Here is a 19,360-nt window from a genome sequence, read left to right on the forward strand (position 1 = left end):
GGAGCTCCTGGCCATCCCCACCCCCCGCAAGTCCAAAAGCAGACCCCCAGCCTGTGAGCCTAGATTCTCAAGGGGAGTCCTGCAAGTCCTCCCCACAGATGCTGAATCCCTGTGTGGGAAGGTGGTGGCTCTCTGAAATGGACCAGAAGCTCTCTGGTCATTGCCCCCCTTGGAGGTCTGGGTGGGCTAAAGGGGGAAGAGAAAGAACTGGCCGTCTGACCCTTCCAATCAATATTTTTAAAAGCATGAATTCAACAGGGAAGGTGCAAGGAGAGAGAACAATTAACACCCCCCCCCCAGGCAAAAGGATGACATTGAACTGATTGTTATAATTATGGCTGAAGCAGCAGATAAGCTGAGCTGAGTTATTCCACCTGCTCTTTGGTGTCAGCAAAGAGGAGCTGCTTGTCAGCCAGCGTGGGAGGCAAATGGGGGCCAGAAGTGATAGCAGACTGTGAAAGATCCATCTGAAATGTTGTGCAGTTCTTGAAAGATAGAAATTTTCCGTTACTGTGAAAATCCCCCCCCCCGGGGGTTTAGAGGTAGCCTGCCTATGTGAGCCGCCTTGAATAAAGCCAGAGGAGGAATCCGATGCCCAGAAAGGCAGTATATAAATACCAGTATTATTATTATTAAACATGATTATTACGAGAGTCAAGATTACGTAGCGCTCAGGAGTCTGCGCGCATCTCAGTGCCCTTCTAGTCCAGGGTCCTCAGCTCATTGTTCTGGTTTGGCTGTGGAGCCCCAGAAGAATTACAAGTGCAGCTGAAAATGGAACTGCACAAGGAAAACACAGACAGCAGCTGGAAGGGGAGACAAGTTCAGATTTCAATGGGAGTTTTCTCCATAGTGCTGGCCCTGATCTTGTGGGGGGGGGAGGGGAGCAACTCCCTTGGACATCAACAGACCACCAATCGATCCACTCGCAGCCTACAGCTCTTCCTTGACCAGTGCAGAAGACTCTCTTGTCAATGAACAGATAGACCCAGCCTGAACTGAACTGGGGGGGAGAGAAGAGGAGGAGCTGGACTGCTTCCTCCAGGCCCTCCCCTTGGACACTCTCATCATACCATTGAGATCAGGGAAGAGCCTGAACCATCCTTCCCTCTCAGAGTAGGACGCCAGAGGGGGGAGACAAAGCCCTGGCTGGGTGATTGTGAAGCTGGAAATGGGGGGTGGCACTTGCTCTAGAGTAAAGAGCTCTTCCTCCAAAGAGCTCAGGGCGGTTTACACAGCTCCTCCCCCCCTCCTTCTTGTCCTCACAACAACCCTGTGAGGTAGGTGAGGCTGAGAGAAAGTGACTGGCCCAAGGTCACCCAGGAAGCTTTGTGGCTGAGGGGGGATTTGAACCTGGGTCATCCAGGTCTAAGTCCACCTCCCAAACCACTACACCACCCTGGCTCTCAATTACTCATATCAATTACTCTAGAGCAAGTGCCACCCCCCATTTCCAGCTTCACAATCACCAAGCCAGGGCTCTGTCTCCCCCCTCTGGCGTCCTACTCTGAGAGGGAAGGATGGTTCAGGCTCTTCCCTGATCTCAATGGTATGATGAGAGTGTCCAAGGGGAGGGCCTGGAGGAAGCAGTCCAGCTCCTCCTCTTCTCTCCCCCCCAGTTCAGTTCAGGCTGGGTCTATCTGTTCATTGACAAGAGAGTCTTCTGCACTGGTCAAGGAAGAGCTGTAGGCTGCGAGTGGATCGATTGGTGGTCTGTTGATGTCCAAGGGAGTTGCTCCCCTCCCCCCCCCACAAGATCAGGGCCAGCACTATGGAGAAAACTCCCATTGAAATCTGAACTTGTCTCCCCTTCCAGCTGCTGTCTGTGTTTTCCTTGTGCAGTTCCATTTTCAGCTGCACTTGTAATTCTTCTGGGGCTCCACAGCCAAACCAGAACAATGAGCTGAGGACCCTGGACTAGAAGGGCACTGAGATGCGCGCAGACTCCTGAGCGCTACGTAATCTTGACTCTCGTAATAATCATGTTTAATAATAATAATACTGGTATTTATATACTGCCTTTCTGGGCATCGGATTCCTCCTCTGGCTTTATTCAAGGCGGCTCACATAGGCAGGCTACCTCTAAACCCCCGGGGGGGGGGATTTTCACAGTAACGGAAAATTTCTATCTTTCAAGAACTGCACAACATTTCAGATGGATCTTTCACAGTCTGCTATCACTTCTGGCCCCCATTTGCCTCCCACGCTGGCTGACAAGCAGCTCCTCTTTGCTGACACCAAAGAGCAGGTGGAATAACTCAGCTCAGCTTATCTGCTGCTTCAGCCATAATTATAACAATCAGTTCAATGTCATCCTTTTGCCTGGGGGGGGGGTGTTAATTGTTCTCTCTCCTTGCACCTTCCCTGTTGAATTCATGCTTTTAAAAATATTGATTGGAAGGGTCAGACGGCCAGTTCTTTCTCTTCCCCCTTTAGCCCACCCAGACCTCCAAGGGGGGCAATGACCAGAGAGCTTCTGGTCCATTTCAGAGAGCCACCACCTTCCCACACAGGGATTCAGCATCTGTGGGGAGGACTTGCAGGACTCCCCTTGAGAATCTAGGCTCACAGGCTGGGGGTCTGCTTTTGGACTTGCGGGGGGTGGGGATGGCCAGGAGCTCCACTGCCCACTTTCAGCTAATGCACCAGCTGCACCTGTTCCCAAGGAGGAAGGATCTGGCCACGTGCCCTTCAGCCCTATCCCTGCATTCCACCAATGCAGTGGTTGTCACACTTTTTGCACCGGGACCCATTTTTAGAATGAAAATCTGTCAGGACCCACCGGAAGTGATGTCATGACCAGAAGTGACATCATTAAGCAGGAAACATTTTAACCATCTTAGGCTGCAATCCTACCCACACTTACCCAAGAATAAGTCTCATTGACTATCATTGTTAAAAGCACAGAGTAGCCTGTCCAAAGTACAGGTCTGTAACCGTTTCCCTAATGCAGTTACACACCCCTAGTGGCATCAAGTCTAATATATTAAAAAATAAAATATTGAAATGAATGGCGACCCACCTGAAACTGATTTGTGACCCACCTAGTGGGTCCTGACCCACAGTTTGAGAAACACTGCACTAGTGGGAGTGCCTGTATCCTGGCACACATCATGCAACATTGTTGTTGGGAAGGGAGGGGGCTGTTTCTTTGACTGTGGAACATGCTAATTACTAAAATGGTACTGCTGTGGGGGGGGCAGGGAGAAATGTTCCTGTTTGGAGAAATCCTGGGGGCAGGTTCTTGCCTTTCAGATATACTTTTAAAATTAATGGCTGCTGCTTGGGGGCTGGAGAGACCCTTTTTCTGGTGGGAGAAACATGGAAAGCATTTGAGCTAAAGAGTGTGGGAAGGGGTCTAAGCAGGAGCAAATACGGGGAGGCCACGGGTGCATACCCCCCCCCCAACTGACCTGCCAGCAGGGAAGGACACCTACCACGACGGAGAGCACAGTCAGGCGTCAGGGGAACACCCACTGGGCAGGTCTAGCCACCCAGCAAATAGCCACAGAGGCCTGAGGGGGGACATGATTGAGACATATAAAATTGTGTAAGGGATGGCTAGAGGGATGTTCTTTTCCCTCTCACATAACCCCAGAACCAGGAGACATCCACTCAAATGGAGTGTTGGGAGAGTCAGGACGGACAAAAGAAAATATTTCTTTACCCAGAATGTGATTAGTCTGTAGAATGCCTTGCCACAGGAAGTGGTGATGGCAAGTTGTTTAGATGCCTTTAAGAGGAGAGTGGACAAATTTCTGGAGGAAAGTCCATCACAGGTTACAAGTCATGACAGGTATGTGCAAGCTCCTGATTTTAGAAGTAGGCTACCTCAATGCCAGATGCAGGAGAGGACACCAGGATGCAGGTTGAGTCTTGCTGTCTTTTGTGCTCCCTGAAGCATTTGGTGGGCCACTGTGCGATACAGGAAGCTGGACTAGATGGGCCTTTGGCCTGATTCAGCGGGGCTCTTATCATGTTCTTATGTAGGCTATAAGCTCAATCAGGAGCCCAGGTCTACCCAAGCAGGTAAACCTGGGCTCCAAGTTCAGGTGGGAGCCCAGACCCAGGTCTGCCTGCCCAGCAAATGTCCACCGAAGTGATAAGCTCAAGCAGGAGCCCAGGTCTACATAGCAGGTAAACCTGGGATCCAAGTCCAGGTGGGAGCCCAGCTCTTCCCACCCAGCCACAATGGCCACAGAGGCGATAAGCTCAAGTGGGAGTCCAGGTCTACCCAGCTGGTAGACCTGGGCTCCAAGTCAAGAGCCCAGGTCTACCTGCCTGGTTGACCTGGGCTCTGAAGGTAGTGCTCATGGCCCCCTCCCAAATACAGACACTGGATTCACACCTGGTTCTAAGGAGATTCAACTCTCCGAAAGCTGGGAGGATTCAGCTCAACCAGGTAGATTCAATACATTCAAATGTTCTGTACTTTGCTTTTTAAAAGTAATGAATATTGTAAAAAAAACGAGTGTTCCAATGACATTACTGTATTTGACTGGCATATTGTTCCTCTTGCTGTCTTGTAAAGTAAATACATTTTATTTTAACATGTATCAATGAATCAGCAATGTGTCATTGACAGATGTTATATAGGTGCTAGATAGGTGCTATATAGGTGTTATATAGGTGGTAGACAGGCGCTATAAAGGTGTTAGGCGCTAGACAGGTGTTAGGTTTTATATGGCTGCTAAATAGGTGTTATGTAGGTGCTAGACAGGCACTATATAGATGCTAGATAGGTGTTAAATAGGCACTAGATAGGATAGATAGGTGCTGGACAGGCGCTATATACGTGTTAAATAAGTGCTATATAGGTGTTAAATAGGTGCTATATAGGCATAAGAACATAAGAACAGCCCCACTGGATCAGGCCATAGGCCCATCTAGTCCAGCTTCCTGTATCTCACAGCGGCCCACCTAATGCCCCAGGGAGCACACCAGGTAACAAGAAGACCTGCAAGGCCTCCTGGGAATTGTAGTTTAAGAACATAAGAACAGCCCCACTGGAGCAGGCCATAGGCCCATCTAGTCCAGCTTCCTGTATCTCACAGCGGCCCACCAAATGCCCCAGGGAGCACACCAGACAACAAGAAGACCTGCAAGGCATTCTGGGAATTGTAGTTAAGAACATAAGAACAGCCCCACTGGATCAGGCCATAGGCCCATCTAGTCCAGCTTCCTGTATCTCACAGTGGCCCACCAAATGCCCCAGGGAGCACACCAGATCACAAGAGCACACCTTGGATGCAGCAGGAAATGGGGAGTGGCACTTGCTCTAGAGTAATTGATATGAGTAATTGAGAGCCAGGGTGGTGTAGTGGTTTGGGAGGTGGACTTAGACCTGGATGACCCAGGTTCAAATCCCCCCTCAGCCACAAAGCTTCCTGGGTGACCTTGGGCCAGTCACTTTCTCTCAGCCTCACCTACCTCACAGGGTTGTTGTGAGGACAAGAAGGAGGGGGGAGGAGCTGTGTAAACCGCCCTGAGCTCTTTGGAGGAAGGGCGGTATAAAAATGTGAATAAATAAAAATAAAATATAAATATGAAGCCAACAGCTCCCAGGCAGGGCCTAGGAGAGGGGGAATTTGTACCCAGGCCCAAGATCACAAAGGGGGCCCAGGAGCCAAAGGAGGGGCCCAGAAAGTTCCTGGGACCTGACATTTTCCTATCTCACCTGAACACACTGCCAGCGCATAATGCTGGGGCACAACCATGTGCATGCATGTTACTGCTGCTGCCAAAATCAACCACAGGTTTCAGGTGCCACAAAACTCTCAGGACTTTGAAGGGGTGACTTTGGACTCTCCCCGCCTCTCGTGATGGAGCTGTTGACTGCTGCATGTTTGAAGGGGGGGTGCCTCCCCCTCTGCTCTGCCACCCCCAGAAGAAAGAGCCTTCTGTGCCCCTCACCTGGAGGCTCCACGCTCTGCACCTCAGTGGAAAATACTCCCACCACCACCACCACCAGCAGGGCCTTGATGCCTGAAGAAGAACCCATTTTTCCTCAGCAGGGAGAGACACCCTCTGGCCACTGGGCCCCCCACAACTCCAGACTGGGACTTTCTCGGCCCAGCCTTGGGGCTCAACTCCTGCCAGGGTCCCCTCCCCAAGCAGTGCCAGGCGTGGAGTCAATCAGCCTGGCAGCTGAGGCAGCGTCATCAGTCGCCCGGCAGGAATGCTGAGGAAACCGCTGATTCAGGCTGTTGTGTCCCAGCAAGGAACAGGCAGAGAGAAGCTGGTGGGGGGCTGGTGATGGGGCAGCCCAGGGGAGACCAGGGAGCTCTGGGTCAGGCAGCAGCGACCTGCAGACCTCTTGCTGGGTCAGGCAGCAGCGACCTCTTGCTGCCCCCTCCCAGCCCACCAACAGAAAGGCTCAGCTGATGCAGCAGAGAGTGACCCACAGCCACAGAGGCTTGTGTCCTGCACACACATGTGCCACCCTGAGGCCTGCAGCCCACACCCTCTGGCTGCTCCAGGCCGCCTCCAGGCACAACCTGTGGCCATCACCAGTGTGTCTGTCCCTGTCTTCTTCCTCCTCCTGAGGACCAGGTGACCAGATGCAGAGGAGGACAGAGCGATGCGCCCTTAGCCAGTTTAGAGGAGGGCACTTTGGCAGCTGCAGCTCAGCATGGAAGGGTTTAAACAGCCACAGCCACGCCAGCCAAAGTCCCCTCCTCCATGCACTGCTTAAAGGTGCAGCACTCTGTCCTGCAGGGGATCGGTGCCCTGTCCTCCTGCGTAGCTTCAGACAAGTCTCGCTGTCCTGAATGGAGACGGTGTCAGGTGAGGGCCCTGCGGAACTGGGGCCTGTCCCACCAGTGGGTGTCCTACGACGGGCCCTTGGCTTCCCCGGAGGGGAGTCTCCCTTGCATGTTCCTGGACCGCAGGAGGAGAGTGTCACCCAGCAGTTGGAGGGCCCCCTGCACCCCTCAGCCCTCGGGCCAGTCGCGCCCCAGAGCTGCCTCTCGCTCTGATCCAGGACCCTCACCTAACCGAGCCCACTTCCCTGCAGATCTCCCAGCTCCTTGCTGCATGCCCTGGAATGGGAAAAGACAAAGGATGAAGAGAGAGAGAGAGAGAGAGAGAGAGAGAGAGAGAGAGAGAGGATTGAGACATACAAAATTATGCAGGGGATGGACAGAGTGGATAGGGAGATGCTCTTTACACTCTCACATAACACCAGAACCAGGGGACATCCACTAAAACTGAGTGTTGGGAGAGTTAGGACAGACAGAAGAAAATATTTCTTTACTCAGCGTGAGGTTCGTCTGTGGAACTCCTTGCCACAGGATGTGGTGATGGCGTCTGGCCTGGACGCCTTTAAAAGGGGATTGGGCAAGTTTCTGGAGGAAAAATCCATTACGGGGTACAAGCCATGATGTGTATGCGCAACCTCCTGATTTTAGACATGGGCTCGGTCAGAATGCCAGGTGCAGGGGCGGGCACCGGGATGCAGGTCCGCAGGCCCCCTGGGTCAGAGGGCAAACCCCTTTCCCAGTCTTTGGCTCCACCCGGCGACAGGCGGGTCAGCGCGGAGCCCTCTTCCCATTGGCCGGGGGAGTCTCCCCCGCCCCCCCCAGCCTGGTGGGGCAAGTTCGGGCTGCAGCCCCGCGCTCGGCACTCGTGGAGCCTCCGCCTGGCCGGACGCGCCTCTTTGGTCTGCAGCCCGCCGAGAGGAGGATGGGGGTCCCGGTGGGAACCGCTTCTGTTTGGCGGGGGGGGGGTGGAGGTCTCCTCTTAGCAGGGGGAAGATAACTGTCCCTCTTCAACCCAGCACAGTGCCTGTAACCAATAAGCAGCACACTTTGTATTTACTTGGTTAATTACATTTGATTTTATTGGGGGGGGGGGGTAAAAATCTTCTTTGACCCCCAGGTAGCAGATAGAAGCCTTAGCTGTGCCACTGGCTTGGGGGGAAGCGGCAGAGCAAGTGGGCGGGGAGCTGCTCAATTTTCGCTTTTTAAAAACCTGGACGTGACGTTCTTTCCGGTTGTGACACGACTTCTGGGGCATCGTTTTGAGGTTGGCACCGGCTCCCAGATCTCCCGCCTGAGGCGATCACCACAGCTGGTCCGTTTCAAGGTGAGCAACACGATCCGAGTGAGACTGGTCCCATCACAGGCTGGCAGGTCAGGTCCTTGGAGCAGGTGAGAGAGGAGAGGAGCAGATGGGTCTGAACTGGGGCAGAGGCGAAGCTGATCCAGCAGGAGGGAACCAGCAATCTGATCACCTGGCGGGTAGGAAAGCAGAAGGGGTGATGAGTCAGGGGGAGGCACATAATGGAGGACAAGTATCCCCCCCACCTCTTATCAGCTGTCTGTCTGTCTGTCTGTTCTGCACATGTCCTGCACCCACTCCTCACTCAGCCAGACATGGCTCCTCTGCCCTCCAACCCATTTGCCCTCCTGCTGCTTCCTCTGCCTGGCAGCCAGCGTGCGCAGTGGTTAGTGTATAAGAGGAGGAGACCGGGCAAAAGCCCCACTTGGCCGTGAAGCCCCCTGGGTGGCCTTGCACCAGTCAGTCTCAACTTGACCTCCCTCACAAGGTTGTTGTGAGGCAAAGCAGCAGGGAAGACCCACGTGTGCTGCCCGAGTTCTTTGAGGAAGGGGGATGGAAACACCGCCTAGAAGAAATAGATGCTCCCTCTCTAAGCCGAACAGCTGTCAGCTGCAGTCCTGTCCAGATTTTCATGGGAGTAGTCTGACCAAGCTCAATAGGACTTTCCTCTGAGAAAATGCACATGGGACTGCTCTGAGGGTCAGAATGCCAGATGCAGGACAAAGTGACGAGACCTCAGGAAGGAGAAGAGGAATGGCCGAGAGAGAGCAGCCAGTTTCTCCTGCCCAGGGAAGGAACACGAATCCCCCTCCCTCCTTCCACTCCAGGGCCTGCTGCAGCTGCCCTAGGCTGGAACTCACAGGGGACCTTGGCGGTGGCGGGCTGCATTCTGCCGCCTGCTCCTGACCGCGAGGACGGTGCCCACCATGATGCCAGCAATGCCCACGGCCAGGCCCAGGCCACACACCACGTTCTCCACCGTCTCCGGGAGGGGCTCCGGCATGTTGGCATCTAGGAGAGGAGAGATGGGGAGCGGCAAAGGTGGAGGGCAAGCAGGACCTGGACGGGCCTGTGCCCCCCTGACTCCAGACCCTCTGAGGGCTCTGCTGCCCCTTTGAGGATCCCAGCAGTGTCTGTCCCGGGCAGCTCATCCCCTGCTGCCGCTCGATTTCCTTGCAGGCCCCTTCGGAATCCAGGCAGCATTCTGTGCTCCTGCCAGTCCTCCCTTCCTGCTTGGAGGCGCTGTTCCTCCCGGTTCCTTGTGCCTGGCTTGGATAGCGAGTGCAACGGTGGAGGCAAATGGGTGGGTGGGCAGCAGAGGGACGATGAGGCTGCGCAACCTGCCCTGGAAGAGGCGCCCACCATGTGCACACCACTCCCTGCTGAGCCCCCAGCCCCTCCCCGGCCACTTCCAGGACTGGGGGGCGGAGCAGGTCACCTCCCAACCTCAGCCCTTCCTGCTCTCCTCCACAGCACTGTGACCCTCCCTTGCCCCCCCCCCGGCGAGCCTTACTCCACTCGGTGTCCAGGGGCCGCTGCAGGCCCCAGTGCTCCACGCGGCAGAAGTAGGTGTCGTCGGGGGCCGGGAGGAAGGCCAGGTAGGAGAACGTGCGGAAGGAGTGGTCCGCGCGGGGGTAGAAGTCCGTCCGGGCCACGCGGCCCTCCGCCTCCACCTCCCGCCCGTTCCGCAGCCACGAGACGTTCAGCACCGGCGGCGAGAAGCCGTCCACCAGGCAGACGAGCACGTTGGGCTCCCCCCGCGCCACCGGCCTCTCCGGGAACACCGTGGCCCTCGGCGGGACTGCGGGCAGAGCAGGCGCGTCAGTCGCGTTCACACGTGTGCGTGCACACACCAGCAGGAGAGTGCGGGAAGCCGAAGGGCCCGGAGCCGGACTCTGCCCCCGCCTGACCGCCCCCGGCTCAGGCAGCGCCCCCCCCGCACGGGCAGTACCGTTCTGGGCGGGGGTGTAGTTGGAGCGCCGCATGAGGACGCCCAGGTTGGAGCGGAGGGTGGCGAGGCTGCCCCGCGCGCCCCCGGCCTGGGAGCCGGTGAACTCCTGGAACTCGGGCAGCCGCCAGACGCCCTCCCTGCGCTGCAGGTCCACGTGGAAGATCTCGTCGCCGTCGAAGGCGAACAGGAACTCGCCGGGCCCCTGCGCGGAGCTCAGCGTCCGCTGCACGAAGGACACCTGCGAGAGCACGTCCTCGCCTGCGGAGAGGGCGCGGGAGAGCATGTGCAGAGGGCCCCGCCGCCGGGAGCGCGCCCTCTTCTCTGGCTGCCCCTCCCCGACTGGGGCTGCGCCAGACTCTGCCCCCCCACTCCTGGCTCCCCTCCTTCAACACCGCAAGGAAATGAGGACTCCCGTGTCCGCAGCGCTGGGGAGCAGCGACCCCCAGTTCCTGCCCTCTGGGCCCTCGCTCCCTCCGGATGCCCGCACCGCAGAGGACATCCGGGAAGCGAGTGGCAGGTCCCGTTTCCCAGCCGCGTCTCGCCCGCATTGAGGAGGGGGCTGGACTAGATGACCTTCGGGGATCTTCAGGCCTGTCACTACAGGGGGAAATGAAGACCAAGCCCCCCAGCCTGGTCGTTTTGCGAGCGACACTGACGCTGCCGATAGGAGGGGCGTGGGGTCTCGAACCCCCACCGGACTGAGCACCAGCACTGCACAAGGCTGCAGGCAGGCAGACTCCCCTCCTCCGCAGCAGTTGCGCAGGTGAGAAGTGCGGTCCCTGCCCCGAAGAGACACAAAGGAGCGGAGCGGGACGGCTGCCGCCAGGAAGGGCGGGCTAGAGATGGCGGAGGGTCTGACTGCGCGGGGATCGCGTGTTTCTGAAAAGGGGGCACATTTTGGGAGACCCCCCGCCAAACAGAAACGAAGCAAGACATGACGTGGAGAGCGCTGCATCCCTTTACTTGCTCTCTTCAAACCCCCCCCCCCGCACTGCGGAGGGTCCCCGGGAGCCCCCCTTACCTGGCCCAGGCTCCGCCAGAGCCCGCAGGGCGAGCAGCAGCAGCGCCAGCCACGGGCGCCCAGGGAAGCCCCTTCGCCCCGCCGCCGTGCCCGGGGCCATGCCAGGGCGGGAGGCAGCGACTGGCCCGGCCCGGAGGGGTTCCCGAGCTGCGCCCCGCAGCGGGCGCGTCCCGGAGGGCGGAGCAGCCAATGGCCTCGGTGCCCGGCGCTGCGCAGGCTGTTGCCGGGTGACGGAGCCCCAGCAGGAGACTCCCCGCCACTTCGCCTCCCGCTGCTGCGGACTGGAGAGTGCGCGGGGCAGAGGCTGCGCTCTCGGAGTCCCTGCAGCCCCTGAGCCCAAAGGCGCGGCTCGGCGCCCTGCGGAAACCCTGACCTTTCGGGTGGTGGCGAACTGAGTAGCCCCATTGCGGGTTACTTCCCCGACCCAGGAGAAGGGGACAAAAGTCCCCTGCCCATGACAGCCCACAGTGCCAGCGAAGCTGCGCGCCCTGATTTGCTTGGATATAAGGACCAATCGAAAATTTCCTTTTTAAGGCAGAGATTAGGAAGAGTATTCAAAATTTCAAAAAAATCCCTTATTGAGAAATGTGATGCAAGTGTGGAAGCAGTGCAGGAAAAGGTGAAGAGCAGAAAGAGCCCCGCCAATCAAGTCACGGAATTCGGAAAAATTTCCAGGTAATCTTTACAAAGAGTCAAGGGGAATTTTGAAAAGAAAGATTAGTAGATAAAGGGCCCGATCCTATCCAATCTTCCAGTGGGGTGTGCACTGCATCCTGTGGTGGAGGGGCGGTCATTGGGGTCTTCTCAAGGTATGGGAACATTTGGGGCTGCATTGTGGCCCGCCGGAGCTGGAAAGTTGGACAGGATTGGGCCCTAAAGGACTGGATTATGAATCTGAATGCCCGTGAAAAAATAAGGGAGAATTTGCACACAGAAAGAATTTCTTGATTTCATAGTTTGCAACTGGAAAGTTGGATAAAAGAAATAGAAAAAGAAGTTGGAAATGGTAGAAAACTGAATTTGAAGAAATAATGGTTCAGAAAGAGAAGGAAGATAATAAAGCAGGATTTAAAGGTAGGTTTAGTAAGATATATAAGATTTTAGCAGAAAAGAAGGAACAACATCAAAGGGCGCAATCCTAACTAATTTTTCAGCACTGAGGTAAGGGTATTGCAATTTCGAGGTAAGGGAAGGAACATTGACTTACCTTGAGAAGGTCTCCGTGACTGCCCCCCAACTGCAGCACATGCCCCACTGGCAATAGCTATGCCAGTGCTGGACAGTTGGTTAGGATTGCACCCAAAGTCTTAAAGAAGTTTGGCAGAAGGATTTTGAAGAGGAAATAAATACTGAAGAATGGGAAAATATATGGAATAAAAGAACTGGAAAAATGAGGTCTTATTAGAAGAAAACTATTTTAAAGTAACTCCTGTTAAATAAAATGTAATCAACCCAGTTATTTCAGCTGAATGTTGGAGAGGTAAACAAGATGTAGGTGCTTATCTGCATATGTGGTGGGGATGTAAAGATGTGAAGGAAATATGGACCGAGGTGTTTAAGGAAAGGAGTGAAGTTGTTGGACAGGACGTGAAAGCAAATCCTAGAATTACATTATTAAATAGATTTGGAGAAACATGTTAGAATTGGGGGGGAAAAGAATTGGTAATAATTGTGGTGGCAGCAACAAGAATGATGATAGCAAAAAATTGGAAAGTTATGTTTAAGTTTAGGTGGGCGGATTGTATGGGGAAATAGGGGATATCGCAGCCAAGGATAAATTAACGAAAATAAATTATTTTAAGGATATTTAAAATGTATTTGTTAGATATCTTTTTGAAAAAGGAAAAGGGAAATACCCCAAAACAAATTCATTATTTTATTGGAGGGAAAGGGAATATGTGAATTTGGATGGATGATAGGAGTAAAAGAAAGAAAAGGAAATATGAATTATTTACTAATAAGTGATATCCCAAAGCTAGTGGGGGTGCGTAATTGTGACTATCTCTGTGTTGTAGTTGTTTGTAAATTAAATAAAAATAAAAAATAAAGAAGAAAGACAGGAAAAGCACAAACAAAACAAATGAAAACTTGTCTCCAAAATCAAGTTTTATTCATGTCTTTTGGAAACAAAGGAGCTCTGGCAAACTGATACAGAAGCAGGAACTGGGAGCAGGAGTCCAGATCTGCCCAGGACTCCATCTGAGCCCTTCAGCACACGGTCAGGGGGTCTGGTCCAAGTTCTGCTGCCTCTGAAAGCGTGGGGAATTCATGCCATCTGCAGGACAGGCCTGAGAGTTTTCTGCAACTCATTCTGTGCCTGATATTAGGGGCAGAATTCAGCGCGCTAAGAACGTCACCTTCTGTTCAAAGAAAATCCAAGTTTCCAGCTCTTGTGCCTGTGAGGTGAGACTTGGAAAACTGTGTGAGTGGGGCCTGGTGAGAAGTCCACAAGAAGGGGGGTGGACGTGGCTGCCCCTCAAAGGTCCTCCCCCTGTGAACTGCAGAAAGGAAGCCTTTGTGTGGAAGGGCAGATTTTGCAAGCCCTGTGGTTGGTGCTGGGCTGAGTTGTTCCCAGGCCAGCTCAGTCACATCAGACCCCCCAGCTTTTTCTGTAGCCGCCTGGGGGCTGTGATGGGAGCCCAAGAGGTCAGTCAGGAGCAAGTACCGGGTCCTTCAGGCTGGTCACAGCAGCAAAGCCTTAGCAAGAGACACAAGCAAGAGGCTCAACTGGCGCTGGGGAGAGGAGGAGTCTGTCTGCTGCTGCTCAGGGTTATCTGCAAAGGAAGGAAGGAGAGATGCTATTAAGGGGGAGGCACCTTCCTCCTCCTCCTCTTGGACCACAAGACAGATGACTTCTGCAGCTCGGCCCTTCCCTGCCTCCATACAAAACATTCCCTTCAAATCTAACTTCTCTGAAGGAAAATTCATGCTTGGGGGGAAAGAGGTTCCTCTCTGCTGTCAGTCATCCTGGAAGCAAAAGTCTGGGCTTCCTCCAAAAGACATGAACCCCCCCCCCCACACACACATCTTTCTCCCTCCCTCCCTCCCTCCAGATGAACTGTAATGGAATCGAATCCCAACCAGCCCCCCCAGGAGGGCTGCAGGGGGTGCCTGCCCCAATTCTGCCCTTGTCCAGGTGAGATGCCTTCTGCCACTGCCAGGCAGATCTAAGCAACTTTCATTATTACATCATACTCAGCACTTGGGGGGCTGCACTCACAAAGGCCCTGCCACTGACCTGCTCTTTGGGAGGAGATTTCTGGCCCCTGCCCTTCTTCCCACAGCTCTCCCCTCTCCCCCATTGGCACACAGGGCCCCCCCAGCTGCTGCCACACTGAAAGTGTGAACAAATTGTTGTGCCTGTCAAGGGACTGAAGCGGGACTGCTGTAAACGGGTCTTCAGCCTGCTTCTGAATGCAAGTTCTGAGAAGTGCTACAGGGTGGGGGAGGAGCTGCTGCCTTCCTGCCCCCCTCAGGGGCTTTCTTTTGGGGCAGGTGGGGGGGTCGGTGTGGGAAACTGGATGTTGGGGCTAGATGGGTCCTGGACCTGATCCAGGAGCTGGGGGTCTTCCTGGGCTCTGACAAATGGGGGCCAGCCGGAATCTGCCACAGCACCCTGGGGTAGAAAACTGTGTCTGCTGCTCCTGGGGGGGGGGAGCAGGTGAAGTGGCCCTCAGCAAGCTCCAGTCTGGGGCCTGAAGGGAACGCAAAGGACTGAGAGAGCTGCGTGGAGATCTGGGCACCCTCAAAGCAGGACCACATCCCTCTGCACTGCACCAGAACCCACACACCCCCTGTGCACATCAGCCCCGAGAGTGACTCACCTGGCACCCCAGCGACGGCCGTCCTCATCCCCCTGCCTGGCCTTGAAGCACAGGATGGTGCCAGCAATGATGCCCAAGATGCCCAGCGCCAGGCCCAGGGCGCAGATCACATTCTCCAGTGTCTCCGGAATGGGAGTGGGCTCCTTGGAGTCTGGGGGGGGGGAGAGAACAGACAGGGAAGGGTCAGCTTGGGCTGTGGGTGCAGAGCCCAGGAGTCCTGCCTGTCTCCTACCCCAGCCTTACTTTCTGCACCAGGGGACCAGAGATCCCTGCCCCACACACTTCTCCTTGGGGCTCTCCTTGCAACCCCATCAGGGGCCCCATAAGCAACACTTGGCTGCTACCCAGTGAAGAACTGACTGTGGGGCTGTTCTTATGCAGTCACTGCAGAAAGGCTGTTCTGGGCACAGACTTCTGTACTCCGACTTCCCTTCTTTTCCAAAAAACAGAAGGAAAAGACAAGTTGCTGGTTCTTGATGGCTGCAAAGGTGAAGGTGAAGCCAGCAACAGTGGACCAGGAGTGCAGTTGGGGGGGGCTGGAGAGTGGGGGGGCTGGAGCTCAGGGCTTCTCCTGCAGCAGGAGCGGTGATGTCATTAGACGGAGGGCTCAGGAGTTTCCTCTGCACCTCTTCAAAAGGATCTTAGCTGAAAAGAAGCCTCAAGTTCATCAGGAGGCAAACTGAGAAAACTATTTCTTTGGGATATTTTTAACCCATCTTTCAGTGTAAATGCAGCCACTCCAAAAGGCTGGGATCATATGAGCCAGATCTCTCAATGAATCACAATACATTTCAAAGTAGGACTAAGGGCCCAATCCTAGCCAACTTTCCAGCACTGACATAAGGGCAAAGCAACTTTGAGATAAGGGAACAAACATTGCCATACCTTGAGGAGACCTCCGTGACTGCCCCCCAACTGCAGGATGCAGCACATGCCCCACTGGCACAGCTATGCCAGTGCTAGAAAGTTGGTGAGGATTGCACCCTAAGTGATGGGAGAAAGAAACAGTCCAAGGAGAAAGTTGACTTTTGGGCCTTGTTGGAGTCTGTCTGAATGGGGCATGGTTACAGCAAGCCCCTCCACCACATGTCCCACCACACCCCTGAAGGGGACTGAGCAGGACTTTAGTGTGGCTCCTCTTCTTCCTTCCTGGGGCTGGCAAAGGCAGAATCAGTCCTGCCACAAGCAGCTGGGCTTCATTCACACACCTTGCTCAGCTCCTGACAGCTTTGCTTTCCTTAGCCAAGAACTGGACTTTCTGTGTTTTCAAAGCACAGAATCAACCCCGTCCTGCTTACACCAGACTTTGCTCAGGCTCTCGGTCAGGCCCCAGTGGTCCACTTTGCAGGCGTAGAAGTCTCCGGCCTTGGGAATGAAGCGCAGGTAGGAGAACTTGCGGAAGGTGCTGTCCGCTTTGGGGTAGAAGTCGGTCTCTTGCACACCCTGGGAAACCACCTCCCCGTTCTTCAGCCACGTGATGTTCAGCACTGGGGGGAAGAACTGGTCCACGAAGCAGATGAGCACGTTGGGGTCTCCCAGTTCCACAGGGTTCTTGAGGTACATTGTTACCGAAGGAGCGACTGCGAAAGAGGAACAAGGTCAGTGCTGATCTCTGCCTGAAGACTCCTTCCTTCCCCACCCTGCCAGCCCTTGATCAGAGTCTCCACCCCCCACCCCAGGCCTTGGAGCCTCTGTGCGGAACTCCCTCCTGCTGTTCCCAGGAGAAGCAGCCAAGCTGAGCTGGGGGGGGGGGGAACCAGAGTCTTGATCCCATAGAAGGAGGTGGGGTGTGGATGCATTTGCAGCACTAACTCTCTGCAGCACTAACATCTTTCCCTTGGGCTGCTGCTTCTGAAGAAACAAACCATGCCTCTGAGCGTACGCAGAGTGGCAGTGGAGTCTCTAGGGTTTGTGTCCATCGCCCTGCCCCCTGCTGGTGTTTTGACTATAACTTCTGGCAGAACAGAGATATTTCAATGTGGTTTGTTCCACACTGGAGGTTCCTGGGACTTTCCCTCCACTGTTCTGCTTTCCTCTCCTCCAGATCTCTCCAGCTTCGCTCTTTCCTTTCTCTCTGACTCTCCCCATTTCGCGCAGGGCTCCCTGGTGTAGGCGGCCTGGGATGTGACCAGCACCCCCGAGTGGGGGGAGGACGGCCCAGCCCCTCTGTACCTTTCTGAGACTGGGACCGGTTGCTGCGCTTCATCATGATCTCCAGGTTGTTCTTGAGGACGGCCAGGTTGCCCAGGGCTCCTTGCGCATCGAAGCTGGCGAAGCTGGTGAAGTCGGGCAGCCTCCAGACGGTCTCCTTCCCGGCCCAGTCCACGTGGAAGACCTCCTCCTGGTTGTGCTGCTCCAGGAACTCCCCGGACTGCTTCTGCGAGGGGAAGCTCTCCTGGAAGAAGTCCAGCTCCACGAAAGAGTCCTCCACTGATTGGGGGGGGGGGAGAAAGTGAGCAGAGGCAGGGACACCCGCCCTCTCCAGCACCCGCCAGGAAGGGGCGCCAGCAGAGGGGCCAGTGGACCCGTGCTCCAAGTACCCTCCCCCCACCTCTTCCAAGAACAGCCCTGATGACGACCCCAAGGCTGAGCTGGGCGGGGGGCCTGTTCCAGATCAGAGGGGCAGAGAGTCTGCCTGCGGCACTCCTAGCGCTAGTCAAGCTGCTTCTGGCACACACCCCCCCCCCAATGTCCAGGGCGGGTCCCAACCAGGCCCCTTCCTGCTCTCTCCTTCCCCACCCCCTCTGTGGAAGGGGCGTCACCACCAGCACATCCCCTCCCCTCCCTCACCTCGGAGCTGCGCCCGCCAGGCAGGTCTGCATTCAACGCCGCCACCCCCTCCCCACCTCTCCTGGTCTCCCCCCTTTGAGGATCCGAAGGTCGCTGCCTGCCTTGCCGCCCCTCCCAGGAGGATCCGGAGACGCCCCCGCGAACATCGAAGCCCCCCCCCCGGGACGCGGCGCAGCAGGCGCGGAGGGAAGAACCTTCGGCGGGGGGGGGGGCTTGCTGCCTGACTGCCATGCTCAGCACTGCTCGCGGGGAGGACTGCGCTGCGCTCCCCCAGCCTGCGGTGGGTCCTGCCTGTGCGGGGGCGATCTGAGGAAGGACCCCCGGCGCCAAGCCCCCCCTTCCGGCTGCCCCCGAACCCTCGGCCCTCACCTGCGAGGGGGGCGGCGCCGGGCAGGGCGAGCAGCGCCAGGAGGCCGAGGGGCAGCGGCAGGATTCCCGCCGGGACCCCCATCCTGTGCAGGCGAGAGAGGCGCGTCCGGCCAGGCGGGCTCCGCGAGTGCCGAGCGCGGGGCTGCCGCCCGAACTTGCCCCGCCGGCTGGGGAGCCGCGACGCCTCTCGGCCAATGGGAAGAGGGCTCCGCGCTGACCCGCCTGTCGCCGGGTGGAGCCTCCCCGGCAGGAGCCGCAGCCGGAGATGGAGCCCGGAGGCAGCAGCCCGCGCCTCTGAGAGGGATTCCATCAGGGGTCCCAAGGCAGGCACCAGGGTGAGGTCTCTCGCTGTCTGGTGCGCTCCCTGGGGGGCCGCTGTGAGATGCAGGAAGCTGGGACTAGATGGGCCTTGGCCTGGTCCAGCGGGGCTCTTCTTATGGGTACAAAGTTTCTTTTGGGGCCCTGCGAAGGGGGAGGGTGAAGCAGAGCGGGGAGGGTGGTGATGGGTGAGCAGAATGGGGGCAGGGAGGGTGGAGACAGCCGGAAAGGTCTTTGGAGCCCAGGTCCGCTGACCCACCGGCATCAGCACAGAAAAGCAAACATTCCTCAGTCTCGCAAATCTTTTATAGAGAGAAAATCGTGCAGAAAATGAGCTTGTCCTTCCATGCTACATCTCCTACATCCAGATGAAACCAGAGCCAGTGGCGTACCTGAGGGGATGCAAGGTGGACATATACCCCAGGTGCCAGGCTTGGGGGGTGGCACCACACTGCCATCCACTTCTCCTGTGGTACTCCATCATCTGCTGATAGTATCAGCAAGCTGATCTGAGGGCTGCCCACTGAGGTTCTCCCCCAGAGGCGTTCTGAGGACTGGGGAAGCCGCACACCTTCTAATGCCTTCAGAGGGCTGAAAATCATCACCTCTGGTTTCGGGGTGAAAACTGGAAGTGACAGTTTTTGGCCCTTAGAAGGCATTGTGAGGACCAGGGAAGCTGGATGTGGGTGGAAGCAGTGAGTGCAGGGGGCATCTCCAGGCGGGGAGGGGGGGACCCCAGGAAGTGTGACCCCAGGTGCCAAAGTGGCTAGGAATCCCTTTGACCAGAACTCTCAGCTCCTTCCTGGCCTTCCAGCTGCGCCTGCCCAGAGTCTGCAGCGCACCCCCCCCCCGCGTGCCTCCGCAGCCCCCTCTCCTTCCACCCACTGGGAACTGAGGTCCTTCGTCCCGCGCTCCAGCCTGACCTCCTCCCTCCTGTCTTGATGCGAAGGTCGCTGTCTTGTCCTGCTGCCCCCCAGGAGGCTCCGGGAAACGCCCCCCCAGCCTCGAAGGCCGCCGCCCCCCAAC

The 19,360-nt window shown here is 56.1% G+C and overlaps 2 protein-coding genes across 2 annotated transcripts; both read right to left on the reverse strand.

Moving 5' to 3' along the window:
• Window positions 1–8,136: 8,136 nt before the first annotated feature.
• LOC136640486 (HLA class II histocompatibility antigen, DR alpha chain-like) lies at window positions 8,137–11,162 on the reverse strand. The gene is made up of 5 exons (XM_066615652.1): window positions 11,034–11,162; window positions 10,013–10,270; window positions 9,575–9,862; window positions 8,922–9,072; window positions 8,137–8,233 (listed from the first exon to the last, which is right to left on the reverse strand). Exons 1-5 carry the CDS (start codon window positions 11,131–11,133, stop codon window positions 8,230–8,232), a joined length of 801 nt encoding a protein of 266 aa, XP_066471749.1. The 5' UTR covers window positions 11,134–11,162; the 3' UTR covers window positions 8,137–8,229.
• Window positions 11,163–13,121: 1,959 nt separating this feature from the next.
• LOC136640493 (HLA class II histocompatibility antigen, DR alpha chain-like) lies at window positions 13,122–18,192 on the reverse strand. The gene is made up of 5 exons (XM_066615662.1): window positions 18,017–18,192; window positions 17,030–17,287; window positions 16,156–16,437; window positions 14,858–15,008; window positions 13,122–13,807 (listed from the first exon to the last, which is right to left on the reverse strand). The coding sequence occupies exons 1-5, from the start codon at window positions 18,096–18,098 to the stop codon at window positions 13,804–13,806; spliced, it is 777 nt and encodes a 258-aa protein (XP_066471759.1). The 5' UTR covers window positions 18,099–18,192; the 3' UTR covers window positions 13,122–13,803.
• Window positions 18,193–19,360: the final 1,168 nt, after the last annotated feature.

Source organism: Tiliqua scincoides, chromosome 2, assembly GCF_035046505.1.
Source record: "Tiliqua scincoides isolate rTilSci1 chromosome 2, rTilSci1.hap2, whole genome shotgun sequence".
Lineage (NCBI taxonomy): Eukaryota > Metazoa > Chordata > Lepidosauria > Squamata > Scincidae > Tiliqua > Tiliqua scincoides.